A 20,422-nucleotide genomic window follows, 5' to 3' on the forward strand; every position below is an offset into this window, starting at 1 on the left:
CGGAGTTAGTTTTTCCCGAGTTCCCAGTATTTTTCAGAGTTCCCAGTTGTCTTGAACGCACTGAAGTCTGAGATTTCAGAGTTCCGAGAAGACCATACCAAATATATTTATTTATAACTAACCCCTGTCTGTGACCATACTATGGAAGAGGCTAGCTAGCTAGCTAGCTAGCTAGCTAGCTAGCATCAGCTTTGTAGTGGTTATACTATGTTGAAACACTCGTTCTGGATTTTTTTTTTATTATCCCACAAGCGCATTGCTGTAGCTTTTAAATTCTGTGGATGTCATTTAGTAATTTTAACGAATTTGATCCATATTTAACGAGATCCCCTCCTTGTTAGCAATGCCTGACAACCCACCGGAAACAGCTCCCCTGATATGAAGAGGGATTGGAACATTCGAGCGTGGAATGTTGCTGCGTTCAAAACTCTGAAAAATACAAGGTCAAATCATGACATCAGTGATCTTCAGGTCGGAAAGATGGAGCTCTAGAAATAGGCTTCGAGTTCCCGGGTTGGAATTCCCGAGTTCCCAGTTGATATGAACGCTCGGAAGATGGAGATTTCCGAGTTCCCAGTTGTTTTGGCACCCCATACAGAACCAATCAGTCGATATAATCGAGAACAATCATCAGAAATCACGCGATATGGATCAGACAGTGGGGCACCGCCTGACCCACTAGTTGGTCAGAAGGTTCAAATCAACGTTTCATATCGTGGTGTACATGTACTGTATTGACAATGACATAATAACGCAAGATCACATTTCCAGCATGGCCGACAACCATGCTAAATAATAAATGAGCATTGCATTTTCAGCACCATAATTAATATAAACATTTCAAACGTAAAACGTCAACTCTGAACGAGCTCCGGCAACTCGTGGCTCACTCGTGGCTCACCCGATTGGACAACAATCACCACATTGCTAGACCGCGGGCGCGTTGCAGGTCGACACCGGTGCATTCATTGCTAGGCTGCAGTTGCAGGTCGACACGGGTGCGTTCCAGATGGACTTCATTGCTTCTTAAATGATGGGTGTATTACAACATTTACATTTTAGTCATTTAGCAGACGCTCTTATCCAGAGCAACTTACAGTTAGTGAGTGCATACATTTTTCATACTGCCCCTCCGTGGGAAACGAACCCACAACCCTGGCGTTGCAAGCGCCATGCTCTACCAACTGAGCTACAGGAGGGCTAGTTAACATAACAGATTAGCATAATTAGTTCCGATTATTTGATGATTTATTGGCCTCTATTTTTATTTATTTTTGTACAAATCCCAAATCACTATTGGAGGGCTTACCACCTCTGTTCCTGTAGAGCTACTTCTCTCCAAACCCAGTAGTAACTACCGTGATTCAGCTTATCAACCAGTTAGTTAGGTGCGCTAGATAAGGGTTTGAAGAAAAACCTACACTCCCATTCATACCCAGAATCCTATACTGGATTTCTCAAGATTTCAAACGCGATTCAACGAGACAAGATTAGGAAGGATGGCCACACGAGGCTAGTGTTGGACATATCAACTAACCACATATTGGTGATGTTCCTGCCTGATTATGTTGAAGACAGTGCATTGCATCAACCAATGATTGTGCACCATGTCATCGACTGTCGGGCATTACACTGCTATATCATATGATATGGTTAGCTGATATGTTAAACACCTATCCATGCTTTGCGAGATCTGGCAGCTGTCTGCAATGTAGTCAAGCAGGACTGCGACCCATATGATATAGAGGTATAGCAATCTAATGCCTGACTGTGCAGTCGATGACGTGGCATGCAAATGACGTGCTATGCAACTATTGGTTGATGCAATGGATTATCTGCAATTTGGTCAGGGCTTGGAACATGACCCTCAACTAGCTGAATCAGGTATGTTAGGTTTGAGTTGGACTGAATACCCACAGGAGGGTAGATCTCCAGGAAGAGGGTTAGGTAGCTCAGTTGTAACCTAGGTAAGTACTAGGTCGTATTTATTGGTGCGGACCGTAGCAAAACTCCCTTGCAATGAAAAACTAAAAACAAGCGTTTCTTATAGGACAAGTTCAGGTAGTCCCTTGCAGTTTCAGTCCGTTTTCATTCTGTTTGGTGCCTATTGAATACGACCCTATACTGCCTCCAACCAAGTCCCAGGCTTTTGTGGGCACACTGCCCCACGACGGCTCATTTGCAGTTCTATAGTTTCTGTTTTGTTTTTGTGTAGAGAGCAGTCACGCGTATTGTTCGTTGACCGATGGCTGACCCAGATTGTACTTTACGAATTCAGAAAGACTGCCACTGCTCACAGGAAAGATCAAAAGGAATGATGTGACGGACTGGTCGTGGTCTCCCATCTAGTGTAGTGTCTTTAGATTGTTCTGTTACACTGGTCGCAGCAAGTCTCTTTATTGCCACACAATCAGAGTTGGTGGTCATTGCTTTTGGTACAGCATGATAGGCAAAAACTCTCACACGGTTTTAGTTTGAATTTATTAGTAGACATGTAGAAGATGTTAAGGCACAGTGTGAATTGCATTGACTCTTGAATTGCATACCGCCTGGTATGGCAACTGCACCGCCCGCAACCGCAGGCTCTCCAGAAGGTGGTGCGGTCTGCCCAACGCATCACCGGGGGCACACTGCCTGCCGTCCAGGACACCTACAGCACCCGATGTCACAGGAAGGCCAAAGAGATCATCAAGGACATCAACCACCCGAGCCACGGCCTGTTCACCCCGCTAGGCGATGTCAGTACAGGTGCGTCAAATCTGAGACCGAGAGACTGAAAAAGGCCCTCAGACTGTTAAATAGCCATCACTAGCCGGCCTCCACCCAGTACCCTGCCCTGAACATAGTCACTGTCACTAGCCGAATATCACCCGGTTACTAAACCCTGCACCTTAGAGGTTGCTGCCCTATGTACATAGACATGGAATCACTGGTCACTTTAATAATGTTTAAATACTGTTTTACTAATTTCATATGTATATACTGTATTCTACTGTATTCTAGTCAATGCCAGTCCGACATTGCTCGTCCTAATATTTATGTATTTCTTAATTCCATTCTTTTACTTTTAGAGTTGTGTGTATTGTTGTGAATTGTTAGATACTACTGCACTGTTGGAGCTAGGAACACAAATATGTGTATGCTACCAATAAAATTGTATTTGATTTGAATCATAGAATCATGTAGACGTTACTGTATGTCTACCAGTATAGGGTCCGATAACAGAATGTAGGAAATAGTTGGAATGGCTTTGTCCTAGCAGGTGGAACTGAGAAGCCGTGAACTGTCAGTGCTCTCTGAGTGGAGGGAGGTCGTGAAGAGGGTGCGATGGATCTCTGATGTCTTTGAGGGGTAAAATTGTGGCTTCCTATCTACATTCCGTCACCAACCATGGCCAAAAACGTGAGGGTAGCGCTGGGGAGCAGGGGAGCAAAATATAGCCATCTGCATTGTACTCACTCAAGCTCCTTCTCTAGCTCTTTGGTGCAACTGACAAGCTGAACATTCTCATACTCCAGCACAACATACTTGAATACATGAGCCCTTGTAATATTGTTATAATATTCTTATAATCCATATACTGTATATCAACACCATGTCACCAGGTCAAATTCCTGGTACATGTAAATATTCTTGGTGAATAAAGTTTGTTCTGATTTTACAGCCTGTTGTTACAAAGTTAGTTAGAAACAGAAGCAAAATCACCATGTCAATAGCAACACAACACAGTAACATAACAACAGTGTACCGCATCAGCCAACATACCATGGAAACAATCTCACTAGTAAATCCTAGCAATAATCAGTGAAGTAGGTTTTTAGTATGTTAATGGCTAAGGGCACAAAGCTTATACTGAAACATGCCTTATTGCATCATACTGTACCTATGGCTGGATGTGAATAATGTGAAGTCAGTATAATCTGCTATGGGGCTTGCCTTGCTTGTAATCTTGTATTATGCCTTAGTAATTTCTTAGCTGATTATGGCCCAATTCTCATATGAAGTCTGTGATATGTATACTGATCCATATATAACACTGGATTAGGATATGTCTTAACAAGTGTCATTCTGTTCTTAGGACAAAGAAGATCGTAAATTCTTTCTGATCAAAGAGAGGTTTTGAAAGCCTTATTTGACCAGGGAATGACCAGGAGAGGGTCGCCTCTGCTGGCTGAGGCAGCCACCAGAACTGAACTGTTGGAGAGTGTGGTGGAGGTGAGGATCCTTAATGTTCTGTTATGTATCCAGTTCTACATGTATACCTTGCTTCTCTCTGACCCTGGCTGCGTAGTAGAGGAGGGCATCGGTGAGGGTGTCAACACGATGAGATGGTGTCATCTCTTTTGTGATCTTCCCAAATGTTGTAAGGTAGGACCACAACCTCTCCATCTGTTCTCCGTCAGCCCACTACCAGTCACATACCTGGTACCATCAGTGACCTGAAATGTAAAGTACAATCAGAAACCATAATGAGCATTACAATGTGTGATGATGATTAATTAAGGGACTAGAACAAATTACAACTAGCTGTTTCTTAATATTGGTAGGGCAAATAATTGGTGTTTAACAGAATAAATTATAAATAAATAAATGTATTCATTACCTGACAGTCAGCATCATGAGCATAGGCATGAAAGGCCTGCACTGCAAATGTGGTGTCCACTATCAGATCGGGACTGTTTTTCTAAATGTCAAAATAATTTAGTGTAGGAGCAGTTATTTTGTGCATTTTTGTGTAAAATATGACTTATGATTACAAAGCAGGTATGGAGCAAATTGTTTCAAGCCATTCATAAAACCGTATCAAGCCATTCATGAATATCTTACTACAGGGTGGTGGTTAAATATTAAATACAGTATCTAATGTATTATAATAGCTAACATAGATGAATCTATCAATTTTACCTGTAAATGAGGCTTCAGCTGGCATTCAATGTCATAGTGAAGAAACGTTGTGATGTTTGGTCCCTGCATTGCTTTCAGGTCCCCCAGCAGGAACACAGCATTTGCAAGCCTGAAATGACAGTTCAACATCAGTCATCGTAGCCAACTGAGAAAAGTTCTACAGCTGCACCATCGAGAGCATCCTGACTGGTTGCATCAACTGCTCGGCCTCTGATCGCAAGGCACTACAGAGGACCTCTATACCAGGCGATGTCAGAGGAAGGCCCTAAAAATTATCAAAGAATCCAGCCACCCTAGTCATTGACTGTTCTCTCTGCTATCGCACGGCAAGCGGTACCGGAGCGCCTAGTCTAGTTCCAAAAGGCTTCTTAACAGCTTCTACCCCCAAGCCATAAGACTCCTGAACAGCTAATCATGGCTACCTGGACTACTTGCATTGCCTGCCCCCCCACCCCAACACCCTATTTTACGCTGCTGCTACTCTGTTTATTATTATTTCTGCATTGTCACTTTAACGCTACCCACATGTACATATTACCTCAATTACCTCGACTAACCGGTGCCCCCGCACATTGACTCTGTACCGGTACCCCTTGTATATAACCTCCCTACTGTTATTTTACTGCTGCTCTTTAATTATTTGCTATTTTAATTTTTTTCTTAAACTGCGTTGTTGGTTAAGGGCTTGTAAGTAAGCATTTCACTGTAATGTCTACACCTGTTGTATTCGGCGCATGTGGCAAATAACATTTTATTTGATATAACTAAAATACATTAGCTACACATCTGAAGCATCCATCCATCCACATGCATCCATCGACATACTTCTCTCCTTTCTTCAGGTTCAGGAACTTCAGCGGATGCTCGTGCCTGCACGCCATTCCAAACACACCAGTTATGTCCAGTTTCTGGGTTTTGGGTTTGGAGTGCTGTGTGTTCTCACAGCACAGGTGGCACAGAAATATTTATCTGAGCCACAATCCCCACAGCGCCATAGCTCAGCCTCCTCTAAAACTCTACACACAATGCAGATGGCGTTGGGTGGAGGACATTCCAGCTCCACTGCAGGCATGTGGAGTAGCTCCCTCAACCCCTTCCAGGCCTCAACATCCACTGCCTTCCTTTTTTTGATGCTGGTGGAGGAGGTGCATCACTGCAGCTGGGCACAACTTCTACTGCAGATGGAACCGGCTCTCACAATTGTTACTGAGTGGACTATCCTGGTTAAATTAAGTTCAACAGAACGGAACAGAGCAACTTTCTCACCGATCCAAGTTGATGGCAGGGGTGTACATGCTATCACGCCTCTAGTCAGGTCTCTGTAAACCAGCGTGGCTCTTTTCCTTCCAAAAGATGGCATCTGTAAAGAAAAGCAAGACAATGACAACTAAGTTTGATTTATTCTAAATGAAGATATAATATTAATTACATTTAAATGATCTGATACATAGGACACATCATTATCTACTGTATCATAATGCATGACTAGTGATTCTACACATGCATTGCTTGCTGTTTGGGGTTTTAGGCTGGGTTTTCTGTATAGCACTGTGACATCTGCTGATGTAAAAAGGGCTTTATAAATACATTTGATTGATTGATTGATAGTGGAGTTACTTTGCTTTCACTTAATTATTTTCTTATAGGGAATCTAAAGACAGTTATGGGTAGGAAGTTGTGCTTCGCATGGACATTAAGTAGTCTGAAATGCCTCCAGACAGGTGATGACATCTTTGGGCTTCAACAAGCATGGGACAGGAATATTTTGGCCATCTTGGCTAATGGATGACTATTGTTGGAATTGTTATAATGTACCATCTAATACTTGCCTAGTCCAGTGGTCCTCAACCTTTTTTGGTCATTGTAGGCCCAATCACATCTTGCTCTGCCCATAGTGCCTCCAAAGTACACCCTCATATGCATTTTAAATGTAGGCACATATGAAATTAGTCTTTCTAAGTACCCACTTCGGATATTGGTTCCTGGTTATATGAATGGTGTAAGCATTGGCTAGAGAGTGTTTAAATCCATGCGATAAAGTGTACTATTGCACACTTCGGTATAAATATGGATATTTAAGACAGAGGCAGGACACACAGCCTAGCACCGAAAACAGGAAATGACACCATGCCATGGTTCCCGGGAAATTTAAGCCGAAAAGACTGCTAATGCAAAATTGCAAATCCTTTTAAATTGATTATATATTCAAATCGAATTGCACTCAAGGCATGTTTTTCCCTACTATGGGTCATATTAGCGGGCTATCCCGGGGTAAAAACACTTTTTAAAATCCATTACATTAGCTTTTTAAATCACAGTTTAAAAAAATTATACGATTAATGAATTACCTTTGACGAAGGGAAAGGACGTCAGAAGATCTTCTTCTAGATTTCGTTAAAGCACAATAAAAATGGTCATTACCGCCACCAACGTATACCGGGTGTAATAACAGCCGTGGTTGATGGTTTTTGCATTCTCGGAAATTACTATATGAAACGTTGATTTGAACGTTCTGACCAACTAGTGGTTCAGGCGGCGCCACACTGTCTGATTCATATCGCGTGATTTCTGATGATTGTTCTCGATTATATCGACTGATTGGTTCTGTATCGGGTGGTTTTGAAGGCGGCAAGAGCGCTGAGTCTTTTTCTCATAAGTGGGAGGGAACGCTTGGGCTGTCCTGTGTTTTTATTGGTGTTTTGGAGTGGCAAGTGGAATCCAGAGCTATGATTGGTTGCGTTGCCGACGATATAAACGTTACAGAATGTTCTTACCTTCTTTCTCTATTCTCTCACAAGGCGAAGAAAACGAGTTGCCGTTGTTCGACCCCCGACCAACATCTGCATCACCCTCGGTCACGAAATTGGTTAGTACAAAATTGTTTAATTTCATCGTAATGTAATCAAAGCAGTTATTTTAGTTCGCAGCAGTTATTTAGTTCGCCATAAGCAGATGCATTTTATATCCACAATTGGCCGGCTAGATGCTAGCTAACGTCGGTATCCGGTCTGAAGAAGACTGGCTAACTAACGTTAGTAGACAGCTTGTTTTAATAAACTCACCTACCTGAACTAACTAGCTTGAGTCACTGCAATGTCTTAACATTATCATCCCAATTTACTTCGCCTGTTTATCTAACCTAGCTAAGTAGGCTAGCTAACTAAGTGTATCGAACAGTGTTAACGTTAATTAGCTAGCCGGTCAACCTTTGTGTTGTATATGTCGGTCGCGTTTGGTCATTTGCAATGCAGGCTGTTTGAAAGACATTCGACTGACTGTTTCCAACGGTTTTTATGTTACAACACTAACTGAACGTTTGTACACAGTATGATAACTACAGGAAAAGGCGCGCGGCAGTCCTCGTGGTTATCGGCCTAGCTAGTTGTAGCTAGTTGCCGCGTTCACGTCTGAAACTTCCGACTTGATTACTCGTAAAGACTACCAGATTTCGCACTTGGAAGTTTCCGACATGACGTGAACGCGGCATGGAAACTGCACCCCACGTGGTGTGACGCACATTTGAAGGGCGATATTTATTTACAGAAGTAATTTTGTTGCGCAACTTCACGATACATCACATTGTTATTTATATAATATATACTTTAATTAATAGAACTTAATTTGTTTTTGGACGACTTGAACTGACACCCTGTAACTGTGTTTAGGCAACATGTCTAAAGGTCCTGCAGTCGGCATTGATCTCGGGACCACCTACTCCTGCGTGGGTGTGTTCCAGCATGGCAAGGTTGAAATCATTGCCAACGACCAGGGTAACAGGACCACTCCAAGCTACGTTGCCTTCACAGACTCAGAGAGGCTCATTGGTGATGCCGCCAAGAATCAGGTTGCCATGAACCCCTGCAACACAGTATTTGGTATGTTTTTAAAGTTCGGATATTTTGTCATTAAATTGGTGAACTTTAATTTAAAATAGTTTTGTTAGTTGTATAGTGGGCCAAAGGGCAGACGCTCTTATCCAGAGCGACTTACAGGAGCAATTAGGGTTAAGTGCCTTGCTCAAGGGCACATCGACAGATTTTTTCACCTAGTCGGCCCGGGGATTAGAACCAGCGACCTTTCGGTTACTGGCACAATGCTCTTAACCACTAAGCCCCTTTTCATTGAAGTTTATTTCTGACAGTTGTCGTTTCCACCAGAGGTTAAGGCAAAGTGTCCCAAACCCTTCCTTGGATGGCTTTAAGTGTAATCTAACTGGTTAGTCTTTTATTAGATGCCAAGAGACTGATTGGCCGCAGGTTTGATGATGGAGTTGTTCAATCGGATATGAAGCATTGGCCGTTCGAAGTGATCAATGATTCTACTCGACCAAAGCTCCAAGTTGAATACAAAGGAGAGACTAAGTCATTCTACCCAGAAGAAATTTCCTCCATGGTTCTGGTCAAGATGAAGGAGATTGCAGAAGCCTACCTTGGAAAAGTAAGAATTTAAAATGTGCAAACTGTCAAATTGACTTATACATGTTTATTTCCTTTAACTCGGAACAGGATGGTGTAGTTTTTAGTTTGCCATGATTCGTCAGTTTCTGATAACATCACTCCCTATTATTGAAATGTATTGACATTTTCTTTCCCTAGACTGTCAACAATGCAGTTGTTACCGTGCCTGCTTACTTCAACGACTCCCAGCGCCAGGCAACCAAAGATGCTGGCACCATCTCAGGCCTGAATGTACTGCGTATCATCAATGAGCCAACTGCTGCTGCCATTGCCTACGGCTTGGATAAGAAGGTAAATGGCTTGCTATGATCGTTATACTGTTGAAAAGGACTGCAATGCAGTGATTATTCGCTGTGATGAAGTATACTCCTGCCATTCGTAGTTTCCACCAGAGGTTGAAAGACCAAAGATGGCCCAACACCTTCCTTGGATGTCTGAGCGACGATCTAGCTGTGTCAGATTGGTTCTTGATTGTACATCCTCATTGCAAATACTGAATATCCTCTCCTGTCTCAGGTTGGTGCTGAAAGGAATGTCCTGATCTTTGATCTTGGTGGCGGCACTTTTGATGTGTCCATCCTGACCATCGAGGATGGCATCTTTGAGGTCAAGTCCACTGCTGGAGACACCCATCTGGGTGGAGAAGACTTTGACAACCGCATGGTCAACCACTTCATTGCAGAGTTCAAAAGGAAGTACAAGAAAGATATCAGTGACAACAAGAGAGCTGTTCGCCGTCTCCGCACCGCCTGTGAGAGGGCAAAGCGCACCCTGTCCTCCAGCACCCAGGCCAGCATCGAGATTGACTCTCTGTACGAGGGAATCGACTTCTACACCTCCATCACCAGAGCTCGCTTTGAGGAACTCAATGCAGACCTTTTCCGTGGCACCCTGGACCCAGTGGAGAAATCCCTCCGCGACGCCAAGATGGACAAGGCCCAGGTCCACGACATCGTCCTGGTCGGAGGCTCCACTCGTATCCCCAAGATCCAGAAACTGCTCCAAGATTTCTTCAACGGCAAAGAGCTCAACAAGAGCATCAACCCCGACGAGGCTGTGGCCTATGGCGCAGGTGGGTCACTGATCATCTTGTGTTCACTCTGGCCGACGGGCTGCTAGAACTAGTTACGCTGCGACATATATTTTTTTCTTCTCTGCCATTTGTAGTGTCCACCAGAGGTCGAAAGACCAAATATGGCCTAACCCCTTTCTTGGATGTCTGAGAAACAATGTTACTGTGGCTCTACAGTGATGTTTTTACATGAGTCTAACCTCTCCATTCTCATTTGCAGCTGTCCAGGCAGCCATCCTCTCAGGTGACAAGTCTGAGAATGTCCAGGACCTGCTTCTGCTGGACGTCACCCCACTGTCCCTAGGTATTGAGACCGCTGGAGGTGTCATGACCGTCCTGATCAAACGGAACACCACCATCCCAACCAAGCAGACCCAGACCTTCACCACCTACTCAGACAACCAGCCCGGTGTGCTCATTCAGGTGAGAAAGGGCATGCATGGCATTTCAAAACAATGTTTCCTGACTTCTTTGGCCACTCGCTGTGATGAAGTTTACTCCTGTCATTCGTAGTTTCCACCAGAGGTTGAAAGACCAAAGATGGCCCAATACCTTCCTTGGATGTCTGAGCGACTATTAATTAAATGTACTTCTCGTTTGAAGACCATGTATGTTTTGCTAATATAGACTGTATCCCCCAGGTGTACGAGGGTGAGAGGGCTATGACCAAAGACAACAACCTGTTGGGCAAGTTTGAGCTGACTGGAATCCCCCCTGCACCTCGCGGTGTTCCTCAGATTGAGGTCACCTTCGACATTGATGCTAATGGCATCATGAACGTGTCTGCAGCTGACAAGAGCACTGGCAAGGAGAACAAGATCACCATCACCAACGACAAGGGTAAGTTTGTGAGACCAGTAAATGGGCTACAATTACTAGCCCTAACCCAATAGGTTCGCTGTGATGAAGTTTATTCCTGCCATTCGTAGTTTCCACCAGAGGTTGAAAGACCAAAGATGGCCCAATACCTTCCTTGGATGTCTGAGCGACAACGATAGTAGTTTTGAATCTACAACGATGTACAGTTGGGTCATTTTTTAAACTTTGGTTGATTTGATTGTATTTTGCCATCAGGTCGTCTGAGCAAGGAGGACATTGAGCGCATGGTCCAGGAGGCTGAGAAGTACAAGTGTGAGGATGATGTGCAGCGTGACAAGGTTTCCTCCAAGAACTCACTGGAGTCCTATGCTTTCAACATGAAGTCTACTGTGGAGGATGAGAAACTGCAGGGCAAGATCAGTGATGAGGATAAGACCAAGATTCTGGAGAAGTGCAACGAGGTCATCGGTTGGCTTGACAAGAACCAGGTAAGAATTGATTTGGTGTGCCTTGTACAGTCTTGGCCCACTCGCTGTGATGAAGTTTACGCCTGCCATTCGTAGTTTCCACCAGAGGTTGAAAGACCAAAGATGGCCCAATACCTTCCTTGGATGTCTGAGCGACCTAAGTGAAATATCTCATTTGCAGGCAATTTAATATTTTGCTAATGTTGCCAATCTGTTTAATTTTCTTTAGACTGCTGAGAAGGAAGAGTATGAACACCACCAGAAGGAGCTGGAGAAGGTTTGCAACCAATAATCACCAAGTTGTACCAGGGTGCTGGTGGTATGCCCGAAGGCATGGCTGGTGGATTCCCCGGAGCTGGTGGCGCTGCTCCTGGAGGCAGTGGATCATCTGGACCAACTATTGAGGAAGTCGACTAAAACATTCCAACGTTTCTGCAACTACCTCCCCCTAACGAGCAACGTTTGAAATGTTCTACCCTCTTGTGGCTTTGAGTCAGTGACATTTTAAAGTTAGAAAAAAAGGTTGTGGTGTCACATTTCTATTGCAACTTTGTTTGCTACACAATGGAACAGTAATTTTCTGTTTTCACAACAAAGCTATTAGATTTCACATGGAGTATGTTGTGCCTTTTAAGGCACAATGCCTTGAAGACAAAATAAAACATGGTGACCTTCCACCTCAACTTCTAAATGTTGATGTCTCAAGTGCTTTTACCACTGTTCAGAGCTTTTGATAAGGACCATATTTTGGTTAATATTGTCATGGCAAAGTTTAATCTCACTTGTGACTTCCCATAACTTCCAGCTACTAGACCAGTGTCAGAATGTTTAGTCCTGTAGCCAATTTTTGTAGATATTTTGTAGCACTGACTTAGTCACTCATCCAGTCAGTTTCTCAACCACGTTGCCAGCCACAGTTATGCGAATAGTCATATCCAATAAAATATCCACAGCTGTGATGGAAGTTTTGGTGTAATTTTATAAATGCAGACTGACTTTGTTTGCATGGGAGCTTGCATTGGTTAAATGTATTGTGAGAAATGGTGGAAACACTTATGTGCAAATATCAATATAATCATACCTAAGTACACTTTAGCATCATGCAATTATGGTGTGGTCTTCCCACTATGACTTGGGAGGCCTAGATTGCAGTCGCTTTGCTCATTTACATTTTTGTCATTTAGCAGAAGCTCTTAGCCAGAGCGACTTGAGTGCATACATTTTTCATACTGCTTTATTGGTCAGACTGCTTTATAGGGTAATTAGGGAAACATTGACTTCCAATTGCTGTGCAGTTAGATTGAGAACACTAATTCCAGTTTGTCACTGTTCATAGGGTAGGGGAACTTGTGTAATTTTGCTGAATTATTTACAACATTTAGCAGATGCTCTTATCCCAATAGACCATCTGTAGTAACCCAGTCTATGGTTGGTAGATTTATTTCAACAGCACAATTTACTTTGAGTCTTTGTAAAGTCTATTCAGAATTGTGTGGACGCAAGGAAAGAATTACGGTGCATGAGATCAACAGTTTTAATACAAATTACACACAAGCTTTCAAACAAGGAACAACACTGCCCTATTGCACAGCTCTTGCTTCCTTTTCCCGTATCTATCTTTGGTAAGCAAAACGCAGCGGCTCTTATGGTGTTATTTGGCGTGACCTTGACCAATAAGACACTAACAAAAGTGGGGGTCCTCTGAATGGGAGACTAAGCTGCCCGACTAGAGCTAACCAGAAGGGATGGCTAGAATCAGCTGGCGTTTTAACAATCAGGGTGATGGAGGACTGCCAATCGATAGGAAAGAAAGATATTAGGGAGCGGTTGAAATTAACACTATCAGTCACGGGGAGGGTTTAGTATATTTTTATTTAGTCCAGGGGAGGGTCATGTAATTTGTAATTGATTAAATGTCATATCCCTGATACTCTGCTGGGCACGAAATATCGTGCGCCTAGTGTGGTCTCAAATGATCCATAGCCTATACTAAAGTCTATAGTCATAGGCTATACGAAGAGCACGCTTGGAGAAGCACAGGGCAAAATTATATTTCTAAGAAAATGTACTTCCTTCCCGAGTTTTTGCGATGCTGGGATGGTGTATATAAAACTAGGCTACACTGCATTACACACTGCAATGGATAGCTGTTCCCAATGATGAGCCCCAGCCTTCCTGCTCTTTCTTTCTGCCTGCCCTGCCTTTTGTTCTGCCTAACCAATGAATGTGCTGTGTGTGGTGGCACTTCAGGAAGCGAGTCAAAGGTTTCTTCCAAAAAACAAAACGTGTAAAAAAAAAGCTATATCTGTGCGTGCTGACTAGGCCTACTGATGTCCTGTTCAGTTTGAGAGGAAGAGCATGAAGATGAGGACCGGAGGTAAACTTGCCACTGCTATAATTGATTTAGAATAAAAACTGTTTTGTTGCCCATAATGAAGCTATTTATCAGAGTTATTGACCTCACAGTAAGCCATATTCGAGAAATTTACATAACTGACATTACTATGAAGCGGCAGACGCGGTGATGGACATCGCATGGGTGCTGAAAGTAGGCTAATTCGAGAAGGCCTAATTCAATTAACCAGTCTTTATTTTAATTAGATTTTAGGCTACTAACAACAAGGGTTTTGTGTTGGAGCCTATTTATTCCTATTCAAGAAATAAGAGGTATGGCTACCTGTTTGACAGATGAAATTATAGTCTACTATCCATAGATTTTGTCAGCCAATTCCTTCAGTCACCATGCACTCCTTAAATATCTCAGTGTCAGTGAAGGGCTTGGTGTGTTAAGTTAAAACCATGGCTCGAATTGAGGGGGTATGTGAGGGATTTGTGGCTTTAGAACAAATTTGAATAGACCTGATTATATAAAGCGATCTATAACTACGCTTTATTCCGCAATGCTTTATTCTAGAAACAAGCTGTAAAATGCCGGGAAAGACGTGACTCCGATGCATATGGGATATCTTTGGTTTGTCTCTATGACATACAGAGGCTGCGCTACAACCAATCATTTACTTTGCTTGGGAAGTAATGTGTGATTCTGTCACTATCAATTCGTTCGACATTTCAACAGGCTATTAAATAACATAGTAACTCTAAGTCAGCAAGCCAGGTAGCCTAAGGAACAAAATTAATTATTTAGGCTATATTATTATTTAAAGGCTATAGCATGCCATAAAAAAAAAAAATTGTGAAGCATTTGTGACACGCTACAGGCTGGCAGGAGTGCATAGGCCCAGAATGGGTAAACCTGAGGGGCTTGTAGCCCCTCAGGTTTAGCTGAGCCTCTGTAGCTCAGCTGGTAGCCTCTGTAGCTCAGCTGGTAGAGCACGGCGCTTGTAACGCCAAGGTAGTGGGTTCGATCCCCGGGACCACCCATACACAAAAAAAAAATGTATGCACGCATGACTGTAAGTCGCTTTGGATAAAAGCGTCTGCTAAATGGCATATTATTATTATTTAACTCTGGGAATATAGTATCGTTAAAGGGGAAGTTCGTTTTTTATTGATCTATAAAATATATAAGACAAGCACAAGAAACACCCTCATCAAAGCAAGCCTCCAAGACACAAATCTTGTCTTTTCAGTTGCATTTCTTGACTGAGGCGAAATCAACCAGCTCAGCCCCTCTATGCACTGTACACTGCAATCAAATCAAATGTTATTTGTCACATGCGCCGAATACAACAGGTGTAGACCTTACCGTGAAATGCTTACTTACAAGCCCTTAACCAACAATGCAGTTCAAGAAATAGAGTTTACTAAATAAACTAAAGTCAACAACAACAAAAAAGTACCACAATAAAATAACAATACCGAGGCTATGTACAGGGGGTACCGGTACCGAGTCAATGTGCGGGGCTACAGGTTAGTCGAGGTAAATTGTTGATGTAGGTAGGGGTAAAGTGACTATGCATATATAATAAACAGCAGCAGGGGTCACATCTTACTCACAAAGGTCTTACTCACATCGGCTACGGAGAGCGTGATCACACAGTCGTCCGGAACAGCTGGTGCTCTCATGCATGCTTCAATGTTGCTTGCCTCGAAGCGAGCATAAAAGGCATTTTGCTCGTCTGATATGCTCGCGTCACTGGGCAGCTCGCGGCTGGGTTTCCCTTTGTAGTCCGTAATAGTTTGCAAGCCCTGCCACATCTGACGAGTGTCAGAGCCGGTGTAGTAGGATTCAATCTTAGTCCTGTATTGAAGCTTTGCCTGTTTGATGGTTCGTCTGAGGGCATAGCGGGATTTTTTATAAGCGTCCGGATTAGTGTCCCGCTCCTTGAAAGCGGCAGCTCTAGCCTTTAGCTCGGTGCAGATGTTGCCTATAATCCATGGCTTCTGGTTGGGATATGTACGTACGGTCACTGTGGGGATGACGTCATCGATGCACTTATTGATGAAGCCGGTGACTGAGGTGGTATACTCCTCAATGCCATTGGATGAATCCCGGAACATATTCCAGTCATCTGACCACTTCCGTATTGAGCGAGTCACTGGTATTTCCTGCTTTAGTTATTGTTTGTAAGTAGGAATCAGGAGGATAGAATTATGGACAGATTTGCCAAATGGAGGGCGAGGGAGAGCTTTGTATGCGTCTCTGTGTGTGGAGTAAAGGTGGTCTAGAGTTTTTTTCCTCTGACGTGACATGCTGGTAGAAATTAGGTAAAATGGATTTGGATGGAAGTTTGCCTGCATTAAAGTCTCCGGCCACTAGGAGCGCTACTTCTGGATGAGCATTTTGTTGTTTGCTTTTGGCCTTATACAGCTCCTTCCTTTCTCGGGCTCCTGAGTGGCGCAGCGGTCTAAGGCACTGCATCTCAGTGCTTGAGGCGTCACTACAGACCCCCTGGTTCAATTCCAGACTGTATCACAACCAGCTGTGATTGGGAGTCCCATAGGGCGGTGCACAATTGGCCCAGCGTCGTCCGGGTTTGGCCGGTGTAGGCCGTCATTGTAAATAAGAATTTGTTCTTAACTGACCTGGTTTCTACCATGGAGCTAGATAGAGTAGGCCTACACCTCCATCTACTGGTCGCGTCGGGGACAAAAGTTGTTGACAATTGTAGCTAACCCTATCCCTTTTTCTAACCTTAACCTCAATCTCCTAACTGGCTACTTTATTTCACCTAACCTGCTGTTAGTTCCCCTAACCTTCTACGTTAATTCACCTAACCTGCCATTATGCTAATCTGCTATGTAAACAGACCATCAGTCCCGACATACCATAAGAGGTAGGCCTACCTACGTTCCAGCAGGTATATCTCACTGGTCATCCCCAAAGCCAACACCTCCTTTGGCCGCCATTCCTTCCAGTTCTCTGCTGCAAATGACTGGAACGAACTGCAAAAATCTCTGAAGCTGGAGACACTTATCTCCCTCACTAACTTTAAGCATCAGTTGTCAGAGCATCTTACCGATCACTGCACCTTTACACAGCCCATCTGTAATTAGCCCACCCAACTACCTCATCCCCATATTGTTATTTACATTGTTATTTATTTTGCTCAATTGCACCCCAGTATCTCTATTTGCACATCATCTTCTGCACATCTATCACTCCAGTGTTAATACTAAATTGTAATTATTTTGCACTATGGCCTATTGATGTATATTCTTTAATAAATTAGAAGATAGAACTGGGTTAATCACGAACATTGAGTTAGAATTGTTTGTTACTGGGCTAGGAATTTTATTGGGGCATTTCACTGTGTGTGTGGGGGAGTAGAGGAAAACTGCCCTAGGGTCAAAGTGCTTGCTCTTACTTAAATCCATGGCTGCCTTTTGTCTCTCTCTTCAAACATTGTGAAGAGAGCGGCACCAGGGTTGAATAGAGTTTGGGCTAGACCTTTGTCTCCTTGGTATGTTCTTGATCGATTACAGCTTGAGGGGGTGAGGTACAGGGGAGCGGGTGATTGGTTGGAGTAATAGTTCAGCCTTCCTCAGGGACAAAGGAAGTGGGCGGAGCAATAAAAGAGCGGGACAAACTGAAGAGTATATAAGATGGAGAAAGACCTTCAGAAGGGGTACTCCTCTGCAGACGAGTATCGGCTTTGTTGGAAACTTTAATAGAGTTATTTAAAAACTCTGTAAGACCTTATAGGGAAAAAGGTATTTGATCCCCTGCTGATTTTGTACGTTTGCCCACTGACAAAGACATGATCAGTCTATAATTTTAATGGTAGGTTTATTTGAACAGTGAAAGACAGAATAACAACAAAAAAAATACAGAAAAAAGTATGGGGAGGATCTTGTCAATGATCTCAAGGCAGCTGGGACCATAGTCACCAAGAAAACAATTGGTAACACACTACGCTGTGAAGGACTGAAATCCTGCAGCGCCCGCAAGGTCCCCCTGCTCAAGAAAGCACATATACAGGCCCGTCTGAAGTTTGTCAATGAACATCTGAATGATTCAGAGGAGAACTGGGTGAAAGTGTTGTGGTCAACTCGCCGTGTTTGGAGGAGGAGGAATGCTGCCTATGACCCCAAGAACACCATCCCCACCGTCAAACATGGAGGTGGAAACATTATGCTTTGGGAGTGTTTTTCTGCTAAGGGACAACTTCACCGCATCAAAGGGACGATGGACGGGGCCATGTACCGTCAAATCTTGGGTGAGAACCTCCTTCCCTCAGCCAGGGCATTGAAAATGGGTCGTGGATGGGTATTCCAGCATGACAATGACCCAAAACATACAGCAAAGGCAACAAAGGAGTGGCTCAAGAAGAGGCACATTAAGGTCCTGGAGTGGCCTAGCCAGTCTCCAGACCTTAATCCCATAGAAAATCTGTGGAGGGAGCTGAAGGTTCGAGTTGCCAAACGTCAGCCTCGAAACCTTAATGACTTGGAGAAGATCTGCAAAGAGGAGATGTGTGCAAACCTGGTTGCCAACTACAAGAAACGTCTGACCTCTGTGATTGCCAACAAGGGTTTTGCCACCAAGTACTAAGTCATGTTTTGCAGAGGGGTCAAATACTTATTTCCCTCATTAAAATGCAAATCAATTTATAACATTTTTGATATGCATTTTTCTGGATTTTTTTGTTGTTATTCTGTCTCTCACTGTTCAAATAAACCTACCACTAAAATTATATACTGATCATGTCTTTGTCAGTGGGCAAACGTACAAAATCAGCAGGGGATCAAATACTTTTTTACCTCACTGTATGTAACTCTGTGTTGTTGTTGTTTTTATCGCACTGCTTTGCTTTATGTTGGCCAGGTCGCAGTTGTAAATGAGAACTTGTTCTCAACTGGCTTACCTGGTTAAATAAAGGTGAAAAAAATAAAATAAATAAACCATCTATATCCAGTGCTTAATTTGTAAATCGGGAGGTGCCAGAACAAAAAGTGAGCGCGAGAGGGGGGTGACCTGGGGAGCTCTGAGGTACCAGAAAATCACCTTTATAATAAAGCATTGCATGCATATCATCGCATTTGCGTAGTGGTCTAGACCAGTAGAGTAAAGGTGCTTGCAGAATCTTTTTTTGTAGCCTAGGGTCCGGAAAAAATTGTGTTGGGGGCAACATTTTTCTCTCTAAACATGTGAAATATTTATCTTAAGGCTTTCCTACTGGTATATTAAAAAAACTATTATAGATCTAACTTCATTGGAATATATCTACAACTTTTTTCAAAATTTCTAAAAAATTAGATCAATTTACCACAAAATCGTTTTGTTGAAATATCTCTAAACGTTGTGATGACACAGAGGACATTTTTTGTTGAGCAAAAGCAGTGGCAGCCAGGGAAAGTGTTGGGAAAATAATTTGGTGACATCTTGTAATTTGGTGTCCCCTGTAGCTCAGTTGGTAGAGCATGGCACTTGCAACTCCAGGGTTGTGGGTTCGTTTCCCACGGGGGGCCAGTATGAAAATGTATGCACTCACTAACTGTAAGTCGCTCTGGATAAGAGTGTCTGCTAAATCACTAAAATAAAAATATATATACTGAAAAAAAAATATATGTTATTGTGGTCTTAATGTGATTTTACGGGGGGGGGGGGGGGGCAGTTACCCCAGGGGGCTAGTCACCCCTAGTACCCTACAAACTGAGAATGTGAGATCATTAAAAACGACCTGGTATTGAATCCATCATTTTTTTTTTTAAAGCTATTGATCCTCTGTGGTTAAATTATAGGCCTACTCCTAGTGTTGTATTCTGAATAATGTTATTTATTTCTGAACAGAGGGCAGTAATTCTATAGCTTTGGCAAATGTATTTCAATTTATCAACGGTACTGCAGCACCACCAGCACCCTCCCATGGCTGTGATTCTATAAGGAAATAAATGATGCAGTACAACTCTGGAGAGATGGTGGTTGCAGGCTCTTGTCTATCAGAGCAGAGAAAGGGAAAGATATCATAGAAAGTGAATCTCATTCTGGTACTGTGCAGTGGCGATTTTAGCAGTCCCAACACCTTATCTCTGCTACACCTGGCTATCAGCGGAGCCTTGTCTGGCAGCGAAACAATTAATTCAGCCTCATTTACTGCCTTTAAAAAAACAAGCTGATATGGCTGACTTGATTAAACAAATGTGGTTTCTACTGACAATTGAAATGTACAAACTATGGCATAAGGGGACGACGAGTGGATAAGAGGCAATCCGTAATTTCGATTAACACATTAATGAGCGTGCTAGGACGGATGTAGTCAATATAACTATTTGTTCAGAACTTTTCCAACAGACAGAAT

The 20,422-nt window shown here is 43.0% G+C and overlaps 1 protein-coding gene across 1 annotated transcript; it reads left to right on the forward strand.

Annotated features, from left to right (window-relative positions):
• The first annotated feature begins 7,641 nt into the window (after positions 1 to 7,641).
• On the forward strand, positions 7,642 to 12,411 carry LOC311142736 (heat shock cognate 70 kDa protein-like). The gene is made up of 9 exons (XM_084178396.1): positions 7,642 to 7,771; positions 8,571 to 8,780; positions 9,137 to 9,342; positions 9,501 to 9,653; positions 9,879 to 10,434; positions 10,655 to 10,857; positions 11,076 to 11,274; positions 11,509 to 11,741; positions 11,950 to 12,411. The coding sequence occupies exons 2-9, from the start codon at positions 8,576 to 8,578 to the stop codon at positions 12,010 to 12,012; spliced, it is 1,818 nt and encodes a 605-aa protein (XP_084034522.1). The 5' UTR covers positions 7,642 to 7,771; positions 8,571 to 8,575; the 3' UTR covers positions 12,013 to 12,411.
• The last annotated feature ends 8,011 nt before the right edge of the window (positions 12,412 to 20,422 follow it).

The sequence above is a fragment of the Coregonus lavaretus genome, assembly GCF_964263955.1.
Source record: "Coregonus lavaretus genome assembly, chromosome: 15".
NCBI lineage: Eukaryota > Metazoa > Chordata > Actinopteri > Salmoniformes > Salmonidae > Coregonus > Coregonus lavaretus.

Bases quoted from the DNA above. Each gene is read 5' to 3' on its own strand.
- LOC311142736 (XM_084178396.1), top strand. From the start codon at position 8,576: ATGTCTAAAGGTCCTGCAGTCGGCATTGATCTCGGGACCACCTACTCC. The intron at 9,343-9,500 runs GTAAGAATTTAA...TTCTTTCCCTAG, and splicing joins CAGAAGCCTACCTTGGAAAA to ACTGTCAACAATGCAGTTGT. The intron at 10,435-10,654 runs GTGGGTCACTGA...TCTCATTTGCAG, and splicing joins GGCTGTGGCCTATGGCGCAG to CTGTCCAGGCAGCCATCCTC.